Source organism: Arachis hypogaea, chromosome 11 (genome assembly GCF_003086295.3).
Source record: "Arachis hypogaea cultivar Tifrunner chromosome 11, arahy.Tifrunner.gnm2.J5K5, whole genome shotgun sequence".
In the NCBI taxonomy this organism is placed as follows: domain Eukaryota; kingdom Viridiplantae; phylum Streptophyta; class Magnoliopsida; order Fabales; family Fabaceae; genus Arachis; species Arachis hypogaea.
In genome coordinates, this window is record NC_092046.1 from 105,997,508 (window position 1) to 106,016,693 (window position 19,186).

General features: G+C 36.7%; 2 protein-coding genes across 2 annotated transcripts; one reads left to right on the forward strand and one right to left on the reverse strand.

Annotated features, from left to right (window-relative positions):
- Positions 1-15,086: 15,086 nt before the first annotated feature.
- On the forward strand, positions 15,087-16,259 carry LOC112722341 (inositol-tetrakisphosphate 1-kinase 2). The gene has a single exon (XM_025773335.3). The coding sequence runs from the start codon at positions 15,087-15,089 to the stop codon at positions 16,032-16,034; it is 948 nt and encodes a 315-aa protein (XP_025629120.1). The 3' UTR covers positions 16,035-16,259.
- A 271-nt stretch (positions 16,260-16,530) lies between these two features.
- Positions 16,531-18,706, reverse strand: LOC112722342 (uncharacterized). The gene is made up of 3 exons (XM_025773336.3): positions 18,139-18,706; positions 17,705-17,759; positions 16,531-17,019 (listed from the first exon to the last, which is right to left on the reverse strand). Exons 1-3 carry the CDS (start codon positions 18,431-18,433, stop codon positions 16,854-16,856), a joined length of 516 nt encoding a protein of 171 aa, XP_025629121.1. The 5' UTR covers positions 18,434-18,706; the 3' UTR covers positions 16,531-16,853.
- Positions 18,707-19,186: the final 480 nt, after the last annotated feature.

The following is a 19,186-nucleotide window of genomic DNA, read 5'->3' on the forward strand; positions in this document are numbered from 1 at the left end:
CTACCCCCTTCCTCCTCCCCCTTCTTTCTTCTTCTTTCTTCTTCTTCCCCCCCCCTCTCCGCCACTGCCCCCTTCGCAACCACCACCCACCGCCGCCGCCCGTCCCAGCCGCGCCGCCCCCCCCCCATTCGCCACACACACACCTACCCCCTCTCTTCCCCTCTTACCCCCTACCCTATTACCCATCCCTCCTTTCCCCCCTGCCCCGAACAGCCGTGCCTACCACCACCAGCCGCTGCGCCAGCCGCCATCACCACCACCCCCCAGCCACCTTTCTGCCTACTCTCCTTATTCGGCCTACCAGGTTCTGACAAACACCACCCTTCTATCCTTAGTCGTTATTTCAATTTTTTTCTGTTTATGTTCATGTTTAGGCTAGTTAGATATGCATGTTGTAGTAGATTTTAGGTTGTTAGATAGCCTAGGATGTGGTTAGTAGATTTAGGCCTGTTTGCTCACACTGTTCATGTTTCTGTTTTATCAAATTTGCAATTCTGCTGTTGCTGTGATGTTTGTAATGTTCATATGCTGTGATTTCTTATTTCATGCTACTCTTTACACTGAATTTTCATGTTTATATTCCTTATATGTAATTGCAAGCTTTAATTTTAATTCATATGAACTATTTGATTGCTGTTTATTTTTCGGGACAATCCAATTTTCGCCGGAATGCTGCCCAAATTTCTGTAAAATTTTTCCTTCATGTTTTGGTTTTGGCATTTTGAAATCTGCTTGCCTCTGCTTTACCCAAACCCATTCATGAATGCCAGGCATGCATTCTTATTCTCTTTGATTTCCTGGTTCATAAATTGCATCTTTTATGTTTGATTCTAATTTTTGCTATTTCTATATCTATCTGAATCTTCATCAACCGGTTTTCCTGGTTTGGTTATGAGTTATCTATCACTTCTAATTATGAATGCTTGTTACTTAGAAACTTATCCTTATGCCACTTACCTTAACCCATTTTTCATTAACTCACTAATTCTAATTTCCTGAAATCTTTTTTAATTCTAACCACACTAACCTTTTAAAATCTTTTTTCTGGTTTTTCACTTTCTTTTAACCCTCTAACCATGGCATACTGATAATTTTTCCTACTTAACATGCCTTCTATTACATTTTGGATTGTGAATTTTTCCTTTCGAACTTCTCACTCCTATATAATCCTTAATGCACATTTACTTAACTCATTTACCTCATTCTAATTCTCCTTTGTCACTTTGTGTTTCTTTTGACTTTTGCCTATTTGTTTTCCTATTTTTATTATATCCTAGTTTTCTATTTTTCAGGATGTCAGATTCCCAGAGAAAGGGAAAAGGAAAGGCTACCACTGGCAAACGTAAAAGAGGAGAATCATCTATGTCTATCATAGATCTCATGCATGATGCCTCCTGGCGGGAGAAAAACTTTACCCCGCAGGAGAAGGCTGACCAACTGCTTCCTGTCACTGATCCAATAAAATTTGCAAACCGATACTGTGAGCTAAAGTATCCGGTGTTTGCAACCTCCAGGAACCTATACCTGGAAAGGACCTTGAAGATCCCAGAAGAACTCCAGTAATACACCTCTGATCAGATCAAACAAAGAGGCTGGTTCTTCCTGGAGAGACCCCTGACTGAGGTCAATGCATCTTGGATTAGAGAATTCTACTGCAATTACTTCAAGACCTCCCTAGATGCAGTGAACCTCAGAGGGAAGCAGATTCTGGTTACTGAAGAGGCAATTGAAGACGTTCTGAAGCTTCTGCCTAAATCTGATCAGCCAGATGGTTATCAGAAAGCTGAGGAAGACATGCGCTTTCTGAAGTTTGATTGGGATGCAGTCAGGGCCCGGATAGCCCTTGACCCGACCGTTCCTTGGATTATGGGTCAGAACACCACCATGCCCAAGGGAATCAAGCGGGCATACTTGAATGATGAGACTCGGCTGTGATATCAGATACTTAGCAACTTCATTATGCCGAGTACTCACGAGACCGATATACCTGCCGCTATGATCACCCTCCTATGGTGTGTGATGGAGGGTAAGGACCTGTACCTGCCACGCTTTATCCGGTTCTACATGGCCAGGGTCCACGTCCGATGCACTCTTCCCTTTCCATATTTGATCACACAGCTAGGCCGTCGAGCTGACGTGCCTTGGGAGGATGCTGATGAGAGGCCACCTGCTGCAGAATGCAAGAAGATTATCCCGCACAGCAGGAACTTTCTGGCCTTGGGCTACAGACCTCCAGTCCTCACTGTTCCTGGTGACACTGCCACACCATCTACCGGCCCCTCTTCCTCTACAGCTACACCTGCCACCACCACTGCACCTCCACCTGCCCCAGAGCCCATCTATCATCTAGTGCACCGCTTGTTTCGACGGCTAGACCAGATGGAGCGTCGCAACAAGCGATGCTATGAGCACCTGAAGCTGATGATACGATCTGGTGACATCCCCTCCGAGCCTGACACACCATCCAAGGCATCTGAGGAGGAGGCAGATGCGCCCGAGGCAGAGACCCACCCACAGCAGGAGGCAGAGCAGGCAGGCACCCAGCAGGCAGTACACCATCAGGAGGCTCCGCCCCAGATTCAGGCTGTAGACCCTGAGATCCCTATTCAGACAGCCCCTCCTCTACGGCGGTCAGACCCTCAGATCACCACCACAGAGACCCCAACTACCCACCCTTCCAGTGATGACACTCCTTCACACCCTGCTTGAGTGAGCATCGGGGATGATGCTACATTTTAAGTGTGGGGAGGTCACCATTTCTGGCGTTCTTTTTTTTGGTGAACCACTACATACTCTTTTTATTTATTTTGCTATTTTTCTGTATTTTTCTTTTTATTTCTATTTTGCAGTACTTATACATTGTTATTTTCATGTATTTATACTCTATTTCTGCATTTTACATTTTTAGTTCATATTTTAGCCACTTAGTTTAGTTGCAATTCTAACTTATTAGTTATAGAAATTGTGGATTGATTAGTATAGTTTACCCTTTTTAGCATAAGATAACTCATAATAGATTGAAAAGAAAAAGGAAGTAAACTAGAGACTTTAACAGAATCAAAACAACCCACACCTTGTATATATATCATTACATGTTACTTAACAACACTTCATCAAGGAAAAACACTAGAACTTTAAAGCCATTCAATATAAGTTTTACATTGAGAATAATGGGAATTTTTAACTAAACCTGCATGACATACATAAGTGATAAATGATTTTTGAGCTAGAGAACACATAGCCTGTGAGTTTTGAGCTTAATTGTATGGTTACATTCAAACCATAATTTTTATTCCTGTGTGTTCCGCCCTTCTTTTATATTCTGGTGTTCTTTACTTTGTTTTAATCTATATGTCCGATTATAGAATGTAGATACATACCAAGAGAGTGATTGAGGCCATTATTTGATTTTAGCTCACTTAATCCCAAAATAGCCTACCTTTTACATCACCCTTGTTATCCCCCTTGAGCTTTTAAATCCCCTTTTATTCTATTAGCCACATTACTAGCCTTAAGCAGAAAAACAAAATAAAATCCCAAGTTGAATCCTTGGTTAACTTAAGATAGAAAATTATGTATAGTTTAAATGTGGGAAAACCTATTGGGAACATGGATAATAAAAACAAAAGGTAGAAAAGTTGAAAAGAATAAAATAACTCAAATAAAAAGTTTTGGGAAGCATGCTCATGTAAAAGCAATTATAATTGAATTACCATGTGCATTAAAAAAAAAGTGTTATGAATAAAGGGGACACAAAAAGAATTTCCCAATTATGAAATAAAGCAATGCACATGGGATAAAAATAAATATTGAGATATGAGCATGTAACATCAAAAGTGAGAAAATATGGAAAATAGGTAAAGAAGCTTTGATTTAGAAAGTATGTATGTTAGGTGAGATCTTGGTCTAATTAAGGATTCACTTATTAGCTCACTTAGCCTTATACATATACCCTTACCTTTACCTTGGCCCCATTACAACCTTACTTAAGACCTCATGATTTTTGGTATGACTATATTCTATTATTGTTGATTGGTTAGATGAAGAACAAAGTTATAGAAAGTAAGAATAAAAAGAAGAATAGAGTGATTAACCCAATAAACACTGAGTGATTAGAGAGTAAGCACAAAATCCAGTGAGGGTTCAATAGCTCATTAACATTTATCTCTGTTTAAATTGTTAATTGTCTTGCAAGTTTTTAAAATGTTTTTCTCTCCCATCTCAATTGTAAAGGCACTTTATCACTATCTAAGGTTTGGCTATATATATACATGACTCCTTGAGGATGTGAGTTAATTTAACTACATGCAAGCTTTATATGCAAGTGAATAAAAATTAGAATTGCATGATGCATCATTCATCTAGGTAGTTGCATTTAGATTAGATTGCATTGCATAACATTCCACCACTTTAACCTTACTTTTTACCTTGGATTTGGCATGAGGACATGCTATTGTTTAAGTGTGGGGAGGTTGATAAACCCATATTTTATGATATATTTTGTGCTTAGTTTGAGTGATTTATTCAATCCTTCACCCACTTATTCATATTAATTGAATGGTTTTACTTTTCCTTCCTTATTATGTGATGTATGTGAAAAACATGTTTCCTATGCTTTAAAATTAATTATTTTAATTACCTTTATTTCCATTTGATGCCGTGATTAGTGTGTTGAGTAGTTTCAGATCTTCTAAGGCAGGAATGACTCAAAGGATGGAAAGGAAACATACAAAAAATGGAAGAAAAGCACAAAACGAAGTTTCTAAAGAAACTGGCATCCACGCGATCGCATGGGCGACGCGGACGCATGCCAAGTGCGAATCAACAACGACACAGCCGCATGACTGACGCGACCGTGTGACAAGAAAAGCTCCGAATGACGCGACCGCGTGACCCACGCGGACGCGTGACAGAGGCCACGCACCAGAAATTGCAGAAAATGCTCCCAGCGATTTCTGAAGCCCTTTTTGGCCCAAATCCAAGTCCAGAAGGCATAGACCAAAGGTTATAAAGTGTGGGAATGCATCCATTCAAAGAGAGCTCGCCAATTTAGTTACTTCTCATGATTTAGATTAGTTTTGAGAAAGGTTCTCTCCTCTCTCTCTTAGGATTTAGGATTTCTCTTAGTTTTAGGAGTGACTCTCAATCCCAGATTTAATGTTCCTTTACTTTAAGCTTCCCTTCACTTTTATTCATTCCATTACTTCAGTTGATTATTTACTTTTGCCATTTAATTTATGAATTCTTCTATGTTCCAGATTATTTGAATTAATGCTATTTGAGGTATTTCAGTTTATTATTGCTTTCTTTTATTTATGTCACCATTGCTTTCAATCTAAAGACATCTTTATTCCAATAGATTTACTTTTCCCCTTTTGGTCTTGGTTAAGAAATCAGTAACTCAGGAGTTATCTTAGCTCAATATAATTGATAACTGTTATCTTTGCTAATTGAATTGAACTTCAATAATCCCAACCTTTTCTTAGGAAATAAATAGGATTCGAAGATCAAACTGATTAGTCCCTTGACTTTCCTTTGCTTTAGTAAAGGTTAACTAAGTGGAATTAAGATTCAACTTTTATTACTATTGATAAGGATAATTAACTTGGACTTCCAATTTCTCATACCTTGCCAAAAGTTTGCTTTACAGTATTTATTTAATAGCCATTTAAATTATTTGTCATATTTGTTCCTCATTCTTGAAACCCCAAATTTACAATTTCCATAACCAATAATAAGAACATACTTCCCTGCAGTTCCTTGAGAAGACGACCCGAGGTTTAAATACTCGGTTATCAATTTCAAAGGGGTTTGTTACTTGTGACAACCACAACGTTTGTATGAAAGGACTTTTGAAGGTTTAGAAACTATACTTGCAACGAGGATTTATCCGCAAATTTCTAGACCACGCAAAAGTTCCTCTCATCAGCTTGCTTGACTTACTCCTCGATGGTTGAGGTTGACTAGGCGAGATTGACTCATCATAATTACCATAGTTGTGGTTATGGCGATGATAGGATTCCTTGGACTCTCATTCCCAAGTCAAGGCTCTTTCTTGCATTTTCACTATTTTTGATCTGATCTTCTCTTTAATTGCATTAATTACAATTTTGCTCATTACTTAGTTCTTTTATTACTTAGTTTCTTTAATCTTTTGTTCTTTAACAACCGAAAGCGTAACATTTCATTTGCATTCCTAGGGAGAACAACCCGAGGTTGAATTACTCTTGATCTCGGTTACTTTTATTTAAATTTATTATTTGATTGATGTCCAATTGTTGGGTTTGGACTATACTTGCAACGGACAAATTCTATTTTTAGTGTGAAAATCCAAACCTGTGCATTTGGGCCTCTATCAAATTTGGCGCCGTTGCCAGGGAGTTGCAATGGTGTTATTTTTTGCTATTGTATATATGTTAATATGTAAATAGCTTGCTTTTTGGTTGTCTTTTGTTTTTGTCAATGGTTAGGATTGGGATCCCGGAGGATATTGGGCATTCTAGCATTAGTAGGGAAATCAAGCACAAGCCACCATAGCAAAAGCTCTCCCAATTGTCTAACTTAAAGACATTAAATAAAAGTGCTTGGTAACATTGTTCTAACTCTTCTCTTTTTGTATATATTTTGGCTTAATTGCATGTTTGCTTGTTTTGGTTAGCTTAGGATTAATTTAATTTTGAGCATTAGATAGGTTAATTTTGGTTTGGATCATGAATTTATGGGTTCCTGCATGTTTTGGTGTTTGATTTTGATTGAACTAAGGCTTGGTACCTTAGATTTTGAAAGAAAAATTTTTGCAAAATAGGGCATCTGTACATACGCACCCAGCTGTGCGTGCGCACACAACTGCGTTTTTCACCTTCTGTGCGAGTGCACGAGTGTGTGCGTCTGTATACTCCTTGCAGTGCCCTCTGTTCGCAGCGCCAGCACGCCTTGTGCGCACACATTGCCATGTTTTCTTCACCTTGTGCGTGCGCACCATCTCGTGCGTACGCACACGTTCCCTTTTTTGCACTCTCTGTGCGAGCGCACAGGCTTGTGCGTCTTCACGCCAACTTGCATCCCTTCTGGTGGGAGCGTTGGCACAGCCTGTGCGCGTGAACCCTTGTCCCTTCTCGCTTTTGTGCGTGCGCACGTACCTGTGCGCGCGCACACATGATCCAAAAAAAATCCCTTCTGTGCATGCGCACATACCTGTGCGCACGCACACGTCTTAATTCCTCTTCTGCCCAGAGCACTCACATAGAGTGTGCGCTCGCACACCCTCCTTTGTTTCGCCTAGAGTGTGTACGCACACGTACCTGTGCGTGCGCACACCCCTGTTTTCTCACTACTACACTTCTCTTCTTCTCTTCTCTCTACTTCTTCTCTTCTTTTCTCCTCCACCTCTCTCTTCTCTTACTTTTGTCCTATTTTCTACTTATTCTTGTTATTTTTATTGCATTTCATTTTTCATTATAGTAAGAATATTAGTTTTAGTTTAATAGTTGTTAATTGAATAAGTTGCAATTGTTTGATTGGTGTTGAATAGGTTGCTTCTTGCTTGAATTTGGTTTCAAGTTTGATGAATATGTGCACTGAACATTAACTCTTTGTTTAATTTCCTAATTGAATTAAGGGTTTGATTCATATGTTGTCGCGACCATATGTGTTAAACTTTATCCTTGTTTGGCATCTTGAATTGTGCACTTTCACTTTGGTGAATTGAGTTGAAATTACTTGTTCATCTTGATTTTCATATCATATGGATCACATGTCCGGTACTTGTTTCTTTTTAATGCTTTGCATTTGTTTGAGTGGCTTAACTTGATTGCTATCAAGTGTATCACTTTTTGTAACAAGTACCTATACCATGTGACTTTTTCCTTGTGTTTCATGATGAATATGTAGTTTTCTTTCCATTAACGGATCATGTGTTGTTTATTGTGCTATTTTATATCACTCTTGAGCTTTCACTTGCACAATTTCAATATCCAATATTCTTAATTCAATTCACTCTTGTTGCAATTGCCTAAGTTTGCTTGTGTTTGATTGATGCTCATTTATTGCTTGCTTCTTAGGCCATTTAGTTGAGGAACTCATGCTTACTTTTTCATTGTGTGGATGCCATGTTACCCGGCCGTTGTGTGTATTTCATACCACTATGCAAACTTCCTTAATTAGATGCTTAATTGCTCTCTCCTTTACCTTTTTGTGCTACTTGCCTATGAATTCTAATTATGCTTTATTCATTCTTTTCGAGGATGAGACATGAAGGCAAGGAGCCGGGAGAGGAGGAGGATACTGAGGAGGGAGATGCCGAGCATACATGGACTCGGCAATCTCCACACAACCCAAGTCCCCGCATCCGTCAATCGAAGGTGGAGCTCTTGAGAGACATTCTCTCCGAATTTTGTTTGTGCACGGAGAACCGTGCAACGCTTAAGTGTGGGGGAGGATTCGCCATTTTGGAGTGTAAACTTTCTTTTCCCAAACACCTTGCACTTTATTTTTACTTTTTTTAGTAGGTTTCTTGTATATATTTGGAGTGTTTTGATTGTTGCATTGCATTTTCCTTTGGTATATATATCATAGTTTATATCTAGCTATTGCATGTTGCATTTTTGCATCTTTTCCTTAGTATATATTTTATAGATAGAAGTTGTGATTGGATGATGTGAATAGTATAATGCCTAGTCAATTTTGTCCTAATTGTTCATGTTAATTTTTGCTTGTTGAAAATTAGGAATAGAACTAGGAGAGATTTTGAAATTGCATCCATCACAACATACATACATACATACATACATGCATACATATAGTAAATAAGTTTTGATAAAACAACAAAGAATTTTCAAGAAATCTCTTTTTGGGCATTCCATTGATTAGATTTGAAAATTATTTTTGAACTTTCTTGAAGTATCTTTTTATGGAACATAGAAAAGAGCTTGAACAAATACCAAGTGAGATTTGAGCTTAAATTGTGTGGTTGCATATTTTCAATCACAAAATTTTGTTCTTGTGTGTTATAAACTCCTTTTATGATTGTGGTCTTAGATTTTCTTTATTCTATATGTCCTATATTTGTTGTTTTGGATTGCATTTAGTATGATTGAGGCCATCTTTGTATAGCTCACAAACTCATTTGGCCAACCCTTACATCTACCTTTGTAACCACTTTTTGAGCCTTTAATTCCCCTTTGTTCTCATTATAAGCACATCATTCTCCCTAAGTGAAAAACCATTATGTCCATTGATTGTATCTTTGATTAGCTTGGGTTTGAGTGTGTGCGTTAATCAAGTGTGGGGGGAATTTGTGGGAAAACATTGGTAGTTAGTTTACTTTGGGTTTTCATTGAGAAAAATGTTGGAAAATGGGTAAACACTCATGCATCTATTAAGTAAGACATATGCATCTCTCTCTTTTTGTTGATAAAAGGAAAATTTTGGCGTATATACCTTTTGAAAAAAATGATAATAAGAATGTTAAATAAAGGATGCATATGTGTGTGAATTGGAAAGAAGGATACATGAGTGAATGTGAGAAAAGAAATAGATAGGAAGTTAGGTTGTTTTGTCATATATGTGGGATGATATAGGATTAGGTGGGATACTTGAGCTAATCAAAGATCCAATCTATTAGCCCACTTAACCATATTAATCCTACCCTTACCTAAGCCCCATTACAACCCTCAAAAGTCCTCATGATATTTGCATTCATTCATCAAATAATTAGTTGATTGTTAGATGACTTGAAAATCTTTGAGAAAAAACCCTACCCACTGAGCGATTAGAGTGTAAACACATCTGGTGAGGGTTTCAATTGCTCAATTCTATGTTTTCATTGCTTATATTGTATCTTCTTGCAAGTTGTTGAACTTAATTTTGAAAATTTCAAATCAAATCTTTGGACATTGATCATATTGTTATATTTGCTTTGTCTTAGCCCTAAACTTTGATTAAGATTGATTGAGATCCTTTTATTTGTTTTTGCCAAATTCAATAGGAATTATAATATATATATATATATAGTATTTAGTATAGTTGCATATATATAGCTAGTTGCATACCCTCCTTATCCTTCTCCTTTGATTGTGATTAGCACGAGGACATGCTATTGTTTAAGTGTGGGAGAATTGATGAGTCTATATTTTTTGGTATATTTTGGTTTGATTTGAATGGACTTCATCATATAAACCCACATTTATTCATCCAAATAGCACGCTTTTGTGTTCTCTCCCTTAATTGTGCCTAAATGTGAAAACATGCTATTTTGTGCTTATTTTAATCACTTTTATCCCACTTTTATGCCATTCGATGTCATGACATGTTTGTTGAGTAATTTTAGGTCCTAGCGGCAAGTTTGGCAAGGCAAAAGTGGAAGGAAGCATGTACAAAGGGAGAAAACATGAAGAAAACAAAGGAGAAGCACACATTGGAGTGTGCGTGCGCACAACCACCTGTGCGTACGCACAAAAGCCACAAAACCATGTGTGTGTACACACGACAACCTGTGTGTACGCACAAGAAGAAAATTAGCATGTGTGCGGATGCACACACCTGTGTGTCCGCACACGTCCTAGCGCGTGACTCATTTATTGCAAATCGCTGGGGCAATTTTTGGGCCTCCAGAGCCCAATTTTGGGACTTTCTGAAGCTGATTGAGTGCTATATGAAGGAAGGCCTTACTCCATGTGAACGGGGGGAGAAATTAGGGTTAGATTAGCATTATGTAGGTTGTTCTCTAGAGAGAGAAGCTCCCCCCTCTCTCTAGAATTAGGGTTTCTTAATTTAATTTCTTGTAATTTCTACTTGCAATTCTTGTTTCTATATACTTTTTCTTGTCATTTATTGTTATTGCTTCTTTGTTCATCTTCATTTCTCTTGTTATTTCTTTTATTTTGTCATTTTTATGTTATGAACACTTTTGTTATTTTAATTTCAATTAATACAAATTTATGTTTCCATGTCATTTAGGTAGCGTTTGTTTTCGGGGCAGGACACGGAGACATGGACAACACTTGTTTAAAAAGTGTTTGGAAGCAGAGACATGGACAGTGGACATATTGTCTCCGAGACAGTTTTTTATACTTTTGTGTCCACTCTTTCACGAAGGACAATGATGGACACGGGATTTGGAAGAGTAGACACGGACAATTTCATAAATTTTGTTTTCCTTTTTTTCCACTATTACCCCTTCTTATTTTTCCTATTGCGTTGTTCAGAGATACTTTTTTCTTCCCGTTCTTCCTCTATCTCTTTCTTTTACTCTCTCCTTTCTGTAGAATTTTTTATTAGGGTAGATAATTCTTTTCTTTTTATCGTTTTACTTCAATACCATTTTAATCTTATATTATATTATTTGATTTATAATAAAAATAATAACAAAAATAATTAATCTTGAAACTTTTGAAAGATAAATATTAGCAAAAATAAAATTAATCTTTTAAAATACTAAAAAATAATTTATAAATTGTAATTAATTTTATATAATTTAAAGAAAAATCAGTTTTTTATAAAGAAAAATCAGTTTTTAGATAAAAAAAATTAGTTTTTTTTAAATAAAAATAGATTTTTATATGCAAAAACTAATTGTTTTTTCATGTAAAAATAGATTTTTTTAAAATTAATTTTTTATTTAAAATTAATTTGGCTTATTAACTTAAACAAAATTTTTTATTAATCAAACTCAAATTTATTTTTTTGTTAATCTTAACCATATGTATTCCTACATATTAATAATAAATTTTAAAATAAAATAATTATATTTATAAATTTTATTTTAATATAAATACTAATATATTTTTTTATTAAAATTTTTTGCCTCTTCAAATATTTTTTTCAAGTTCCGTCTGTACCCCTACGTACTCTCATTTTTTATTAAATTAATTTGTATTGATGTAGAAAATTTGGAATCACAAGGCTATTTTAGTCATTTCATATAATATTTTAGTCTTGTACATGTGTATCCAAACATAATACTAGACATTACATTAGTGTCTTGTCCATCGTATCCAAACACAATACACAAAAGATAATTTTTAGTGTCTACGTCCTATTGTCTCCGTTTCCGTTTCAGTGTCATGTTCTGTCCTGTCTCTAAAAATAAACGCAACCTAATTGCTTTCTTTAGTTGTTGTTGCTATTTTCTTGCTTTGATAGTTTTAGAATTTATTTTAATGTATTTTAATATTATTTTATTTTCATGCACACCAAGTGTTTGATAAAATACTTGGCTTAGTTTTTACTTAGTTTTTCTCCACCCTTGGCTTGAAATTGTTGACTTTGGTGATCCTTGAGTCATTGATGTCCATTCTTGTTTGATATATTAGAGTAGTTAGTTAATTTGGTTTCTCTTGACTCTATGTGACCCCTTAGTATTGACATAGGATTTAGGGATTGAAATCGACAATGCCTATTTGACTTATCTTCGATGTAAGGTTGATTAAGTAGGATTAATTCTCATAATCATCAAATGTTTGTGGTCAATAACTAGGATAGGTAGCCTTAGTTCTCAATTACTTGCCAAGAGGTTTCTTGCATTTGAAGTTTTATTGCTTTGACTTTTACTTGCTTCCATTTACTTTCTTGCATGTTTAGTTTTCACACTCTTGGTTGAGAAATTGGGTGTTTGGGTGGAATTGAGTTGTGGATGTCCATTCCGCATTGTGTAAGAATGGTTAATTGGTTTGGTTTCCATCGACGCTAGTCTTTCACTAAGTAATTAGTGAGTTGACTAGGACTTATGGATTGAGATCAAATTACACCTTTGACTAATTCTTAAGGAGGGTTGATTGATTTGGATTGCTTCCACACAATTGCCATGTTTGTGGTCCATAATTAGGATAGGAAACCTAGATTACTCACTTCTTGCCAAGAGTCCTTTAATTGCTTTCTTTTAATCCTTGCATGATTATTTATTTTCTTGCTATTTACAGTTCTTGCTCTCTTGCTTTCATTCCCAATCCCCATGCTCTCATGCTCTTTCATAGCCAATGATTATACACTTAATTGTAACTCCTAGGGAAGACGACCCGAGAGTTAAATACTCTCGGTTAAATATTTGGTTTGAATTGTGATAACATTTAATTGATGGTCAATTTGTTGGGTTAGAACTATACTCACAACGCCACTTCCATTTGATGATCAAATTCCTAACCTATGCAAATTGGTTGTCGTCAACCTACAAAAGAAAAAACACAACTAACTTAACATATGAAAAATTACATGAAGTCGGAAACAAAAAAACACAAGTTAGGACCGTCCTTAACAAGCAAAATCATGCAACTTTTGCCATTCCTAGTGATGGCAAGGCTGTGGAAATAACCAAATTCGCAAAATCGTAAGTGGCGCTATCATTAATGGCGATAACAATGCCACTAAGGGACCAGGTGAACCACAAAGGTCATGAATAGTAACATAATTCAACAAAACACATTATCTTATAAAAAACTTGAAGGCTACAAGCATTTTTAAAGACACCATTCTTAGAAATAAGATGTCCAGAGATTTAAACAAAATCTTTTCAGATGATAAAGCTTTGCAACAAATGCAATCAATATCATGCAAGAAATTCACAAAAGAATAAAAAAAAAAAAGAAGGAAAAAACACCACCTTTAAAGTGAAAGAAGCAAGAACGCAGTGAGTATGTTTTGATATCTTGGAAGCAACAAAGGAATCAAGAAAACAAAAAAGCTTGGAGACATAAGAGTGAAGAAGATGAAAGTTGAACAGTGACAAAGGTTCGAATGCAAACGAAACGAAAGAAGAAAGAAGTATATATATATATAGAAAGAAAAAGGGGTAATTTCAATTTATTTTAAAAGTTGCACACGGTTACAAATGTAACTGAAAAGGTGCGCAAACAGTTACAAACATATTAAACGACAACTCAATTAAATCATGTCAAATTGTCCGACTATATTTGTTTCGAATCATGTCGAGAATATAGACCTGTCCAAGTGAGAAGTAATATACATGTATGACTTCTCGATTATATCATTTGCTAGAAAAGCATTAGTTCCACAAATATCTCGTTGCTCGAGATCTAACTTCGATAATACCCAGCCAAGAGTAAGGGCACTTTTCATACCATAGTCCAGAAATAAAGTCATGACTCAATTAAAATTAATCCAGTTTCACATAGGAACCATAGAAGTTCATCAAATCCAACAAGATCAGTCCAAGAAGCTATGCGAGTCAATCTACCCCAGTTACGCGGGGCACGAGTGCCAAAGCTTGTGTCTGACGCGACTTGCATAACAAGTAAAAACCTAATTATCTACGACCCCAAATGCTATCCTTAGCTTATTTGTCCTCACCACAATATAGGATAAAGTTTTAAATATTAAGGAAGAAACCATCCACTACTACGAGTGGAGAGACTCAGGAGTGATCATATCTATAAATACCTATCAAACTTAGGTATTTCTTAATCCTAATTCACTTAAGTCTACTTAAAATTCTTGTTAATTTATGTATCAGAGTCTTTTACAGGTATCCCCAAGTGCTGTTCAAACAAGAATGTCGAATAATCCACCGTTTTGGTGAACAAGTCATAACTTTTATTTAAAAGAGTTTGGACCTCATGTCTAGATCCAAATTCACCTTAGTTTCAAGTATAACCTTAAAATAACTCTATTTAACAAAATAAACTAATTATTAATCTTTCACTTTAAATATTTAAATAATTTTATCAAATAAAGCTGATATTTAAAGATTTATTTTATTAACAATAAAAGAGAATTTTTGTTTTATTGAAATTAAAAATTTTTTGAATGTCAAAATAATTATTTAATTTTAATAATATAAAATATTTTATATAATTATTTAATCAGATTCATGTATTTTGATAATTTTTTAAATAATAAATTTAAAAATTAAATATTTTAGTTGATATAACAATATACATTAGAATTTAGATGACTGAAATTTGTCGTTTTCCATTTTGCGTATAAAAACTAAATTTCTTTAACAAATTAAAAAAAATATAAATTTAAGTATTAATACACTAACTGTATTCTGTATATAACAGGCTTGCCACCGTTCCTCTTGGCAAAAGCGAAACAATCATTTGCAATTTTGTATCACCACCTTCCGCAGGCACATGTCTGAAATAGGTGGTCAAAGTCCCAGCAGGTATCGAGTAGGGTTCGCCCTCGAACCCAAGAAAGTCCAGAGCTTCCTCCAAAACTCCCTGATTGACCATGCCAAAAATCACGCCATTGAGCTCATACCAATCGACCTCACCACAGCCATACACCAACAACTCCCATTCCACTCCATCATCCACAAACTCCACTCCCCTCAATGGACCCAACAACTCCGCCACTTCTCCCTTCACAACCCCTCCATCCCAATCATCGACCCACCCGACGCAGTAGATCGCCTACACGACCGAGTCACAATGCTCGACTCGGTCCCCAAACTCTCCCTCCAAAACGACGTCGTTTCTGTTTCCGTCCCCAAACAAGCCGTCGCAAACGACGAGAGAACCGCCATCGAGGGACTTGATTCGGTGAACCTGCGGTTCCCGGTGATAGCGAAGCCCTTGGCAGCCGACGGGAGCGCGAGTTCACATAATCTATGCTTGGTCTTTGACCGTGAAGGGTTGAAATCCCTAAATTACCCTGTGGTGGTGCAAGAGTTCGTGAACCACGGTGGCGCGGTTTTCAAGATCTACGTTGCGGGGAGGCACGTGACTTGCGTGAGGAGGAAGTCGTTGGCGGATATAACGCAGGAAGAGATTAAGAATCTGAAGGGGGCGGTGCCATTCTCTCAGGTGTCAAACATGAAGGGGTCACGTGAGCAGGAGGAGGAAGGGGATGGTGTTGAAATGCCTCCTGAGGGGTTGGTGAGCGAGTTGGGAAGGGGGTTGAGGGAGGCTTTGGGGCTTAACCTCTTCAACGTTGATGTGATTAGAGATGCCAATGACGAGAAAAGGTACCTCGTTATTGATATCAATTACTTTCCTGGCTATGCTAAGTTGCCATGTTATGAGACATTTTTCACCAATTTCTTGTTGGATGTTGTACATGGCAAAAACACCGTCTAGGTGCTGCTACCAGCAGATGTTGTTAACACTCTTGTCAGCCTAATTGGGCTCCTTTAGTGTTTTCTTTTCTCTGTTTTTTCGAGAATAATAACGTTGTCTCTACTTACAAATTCCCCATTTTCTCTTTTTCCCACCTTGTGGACAAATATAAAATCATTTCCGACTGGAGAAGGAAAAAAAGAAGACTTGGAATAGTAATAATTTGATTATAAGTGTATTTCTGTACATCTTGGTGCTTATCTTCAATGGCGTGTCTGTCTTGATAACGTGATCAAATCAGAGCTGCCTTTGGAATCCGATTCTGTGATGATGCACTTTAATTGGAAGCTTTATTTTACAATGAATCGACAATCAACATTAACTTGAGGAGCACAAATGAAATTCAATGCCATGTCTGGGTTCACTTTTATTCTTCAGTCTCGTTATTGGCTTATTGGCTTATTGCTAATAAATTTACTTACTGAAATAATAGAGACAATTCTATGGCTCAAGGGAGTGGGAAAATGAATATCGTGCTGTTTTATTGTATGTATGCATACATGATACATCAGTAGTTATGGTGAATTGGTGATACGAAATTTAACTGCCCAAACACGATTCGCCAACTATTAAGTACAATGAAAACAACAAAGAACAAACCATAGCCTAGTCAGCTTCAGAAGTAATTACTGAATTGTAAGAATACAGCTGACAAGCATAAACTAAGAAAAAGTCAGAAGATCTTTAAGGTGTTTCTAACATGTACAACACATTAACATTAGAAAAAAAAAAAAAGCAGCAAAATGGTTGTTTGCATCACCATTCTAGACGAAGAAGAGATTAAGCTGTGGCAGCCTTCTCTCCGGTGGTTGTTTCTTCTCCATTTGCAGTGGTTGCCTTAGCACGCTTAGCTTCGTAGTCCTTAACAGCTGCTTTAATTGCATCTTCAGCAAGCATGCTGCAGTGAAGCTTAACTGGTGGAAGTGAAAGATGCTTTGCAATTTCGCTGCAGGACATCAAACATTTGTCACTTTGAAAGCTCAGAATATCAGACAGGAACAGCTAGGAATGAATTTAGAATCAGGTAGAACAAAACAATGAGAAGGTATAAGCCGTAGAAACCAAAGGCCTTAAAAAGCATCCTATGATAAAATTAATTCTGAAATAATCAATAGGCTATGAGAGAGTAATCAGCAAGGGGATGAATAGCAGAATATAAACTACCTCAGCCCCTTTTTGCAAGACAACAAGACATTGTGAGGGGCAATACATAAGTTTAACACTAAAGATCCATGCACCTTCCAATATCTTGTCTTCCACAAGCAACCATAAAAGATAAAACAGTGATCTTCTATATAATATCTGTTCCTCAACTTCAGTCAGAACCAAATGGGAGATGTTAAAAAGGCATAAAAGAATGCTATACTCAGAACATTCTCCATGGTTGAAATTCCACCCAACAGATTATTCTTGTTAATTCTGTGAATAGAGCATATACTATACGTGCATGGTGCACCGTACCAGCAAAGCAATCATATATTACAAGTCATATTATTTCAACTTATGTGAACCCTAACTCATTAAGTTTCATATTATTAATAAAAAGAAGTACAAAAATTCTAAAATGATAAAAAGTTACCATACAATTGAACACATTTCTTGGATTAGAGAGTTGCAAGGCAGATACTTACGTGTTCTTAATGGACAAAACTTCCTCCATCTGCTTTCCCTTTACCCATTCAGTAGCTAGCAAAAGAAAACCATAAATTAGAAACATATATGTCAAATGTCAATCTAGCAATGATGACAAGATTAGATGAAACATGATAAATCAATCCACAAATCAAAAACTTATTCTTAGGTATACACACATTCTACCAACCAGTGGTAACAAGCACGCTCCACAAGATGTTTTCAACTTCGAGCTTCCTAAATCCTAATAACTACGCCCTCAACTTATTTTATGTTTTTTAAAAGATCGCCAGCTCATAGGCAATCAAATTCAAAACCATAATCGTATTATTAAGATTTTAATTACAAACAATTAAGCACTTAAACGGAAACCAATTGGAGAATAAAATAAAATAAAATAAAATATAAGCAACAGTAGCAAACAAGGGTTTACCGACAGAGGAAGAAGCAATGGCGGAGCCGCAGCCGAAGGTCTTGAAGCGAGCATCAACAATCTTGCCGGTCTTCTCGTCGACCTTAATCTGCAGCTTCATGACGTCACCGCACGCCGGTGCTCCGACCAAACCCGTTCCCACGGTGGGGTCATTCTTGTCGAAGGAACCAACGTTCCGTGGATTGTTGTAGTGATCTACCACCCTCTCATGGTAAAATCGCGGCAGAACCCTAATAGCCTGTTGGGGTGCCGGCGACGGCGTCACAAATAACCTCTTTGCGGCGACCCTCAGCATTTCCGTGTATCTGGTGTTCCTATATCGTTTTCTTCCTTACTTGGAGGTTGGAGCCCTGAATTGCAAGATGAGAATGAAAAACAAAGGAAGCCAAGAAAATAGGAAATGAAATAATTAATTAATACTTTTTCTTTTCTTGGAATATTTCAACCATCCAAAAACAAAATTGGCCAGAAAACAATTTTTGTAGATGAAATGGCCACGTGGAGGACTGGATGGTACAGATTGTTTTAATCTAGAACCTCTCTTAAGAAATATATACTCATACTCGTTAAGTCATTTTTAGAATTTTTTTTTTTTTGGTGACTTAAAAGAAAAATAAACAAAAACTAAGAAAGAAAAAAAAAAACAAGAAACTGCTTAAGAAAGGCAGTCCCGCTGAATACTACTCTCAAACTCCTTCCAAGGCAATGGAAGCTCCATTTGGGGAGAAATAGTCCTCATTGCAGTCTTTGCCATGATGTCTGCTACTGTATTTGCATCTCTCAAGATCAACCGAAGATCAGCACGCCATTTCCAAGACATGATATCTCGGATTTTTAACACCAAAGGATCAGTAAACCCAGAGCAATCTTGTAAATTATTGACAATAGTAAAAGCCTCCACACAGTCTGTCTCACATATAATGTCTCTTTGTCCCGAGTCCCATGCTAAAAGAAAGCCTCTCCAAATAGCAAACAACTCTCCTTGCAAAATGCTACGACTCTCAATTGTTCCCAGACAGCCTCGTTGCCACCTTCCCTTCCAATCTCT

Bases quoted from the DNA above. Each gene is read 5' to 3' on its own strand.
- LOC112722341 (XM_025773335.3), top strand. From the start codon at position 15,087: ATGTCTGAAATAGGTGGTCAAAGTCCCAGCAGGTATCGAGTAGGGTTC.
- LOC112722342 (XM_025773336.3), bottom strand. From the start codon at position 18,433: ATGCTGAGGGTCGCCGCAAAGAGGTTATTTGTGACGCCGTCGCCGGCA. The intron at 17,760-18,138 runs GTAAACCCTTGT...TTCTTTTGCTAG, and splicing joins CATTGCTTCTTCCTCTGTCG to CTACTGAATGGGTAAAGGGA. The intron at 17,020-17,704 runs GTAAGTATCTGC...GATGTCCTGCAG, and splicing joins GTTTTGTCCATTAAGAACAC to CGAAATTGCAAAGCATCTTT.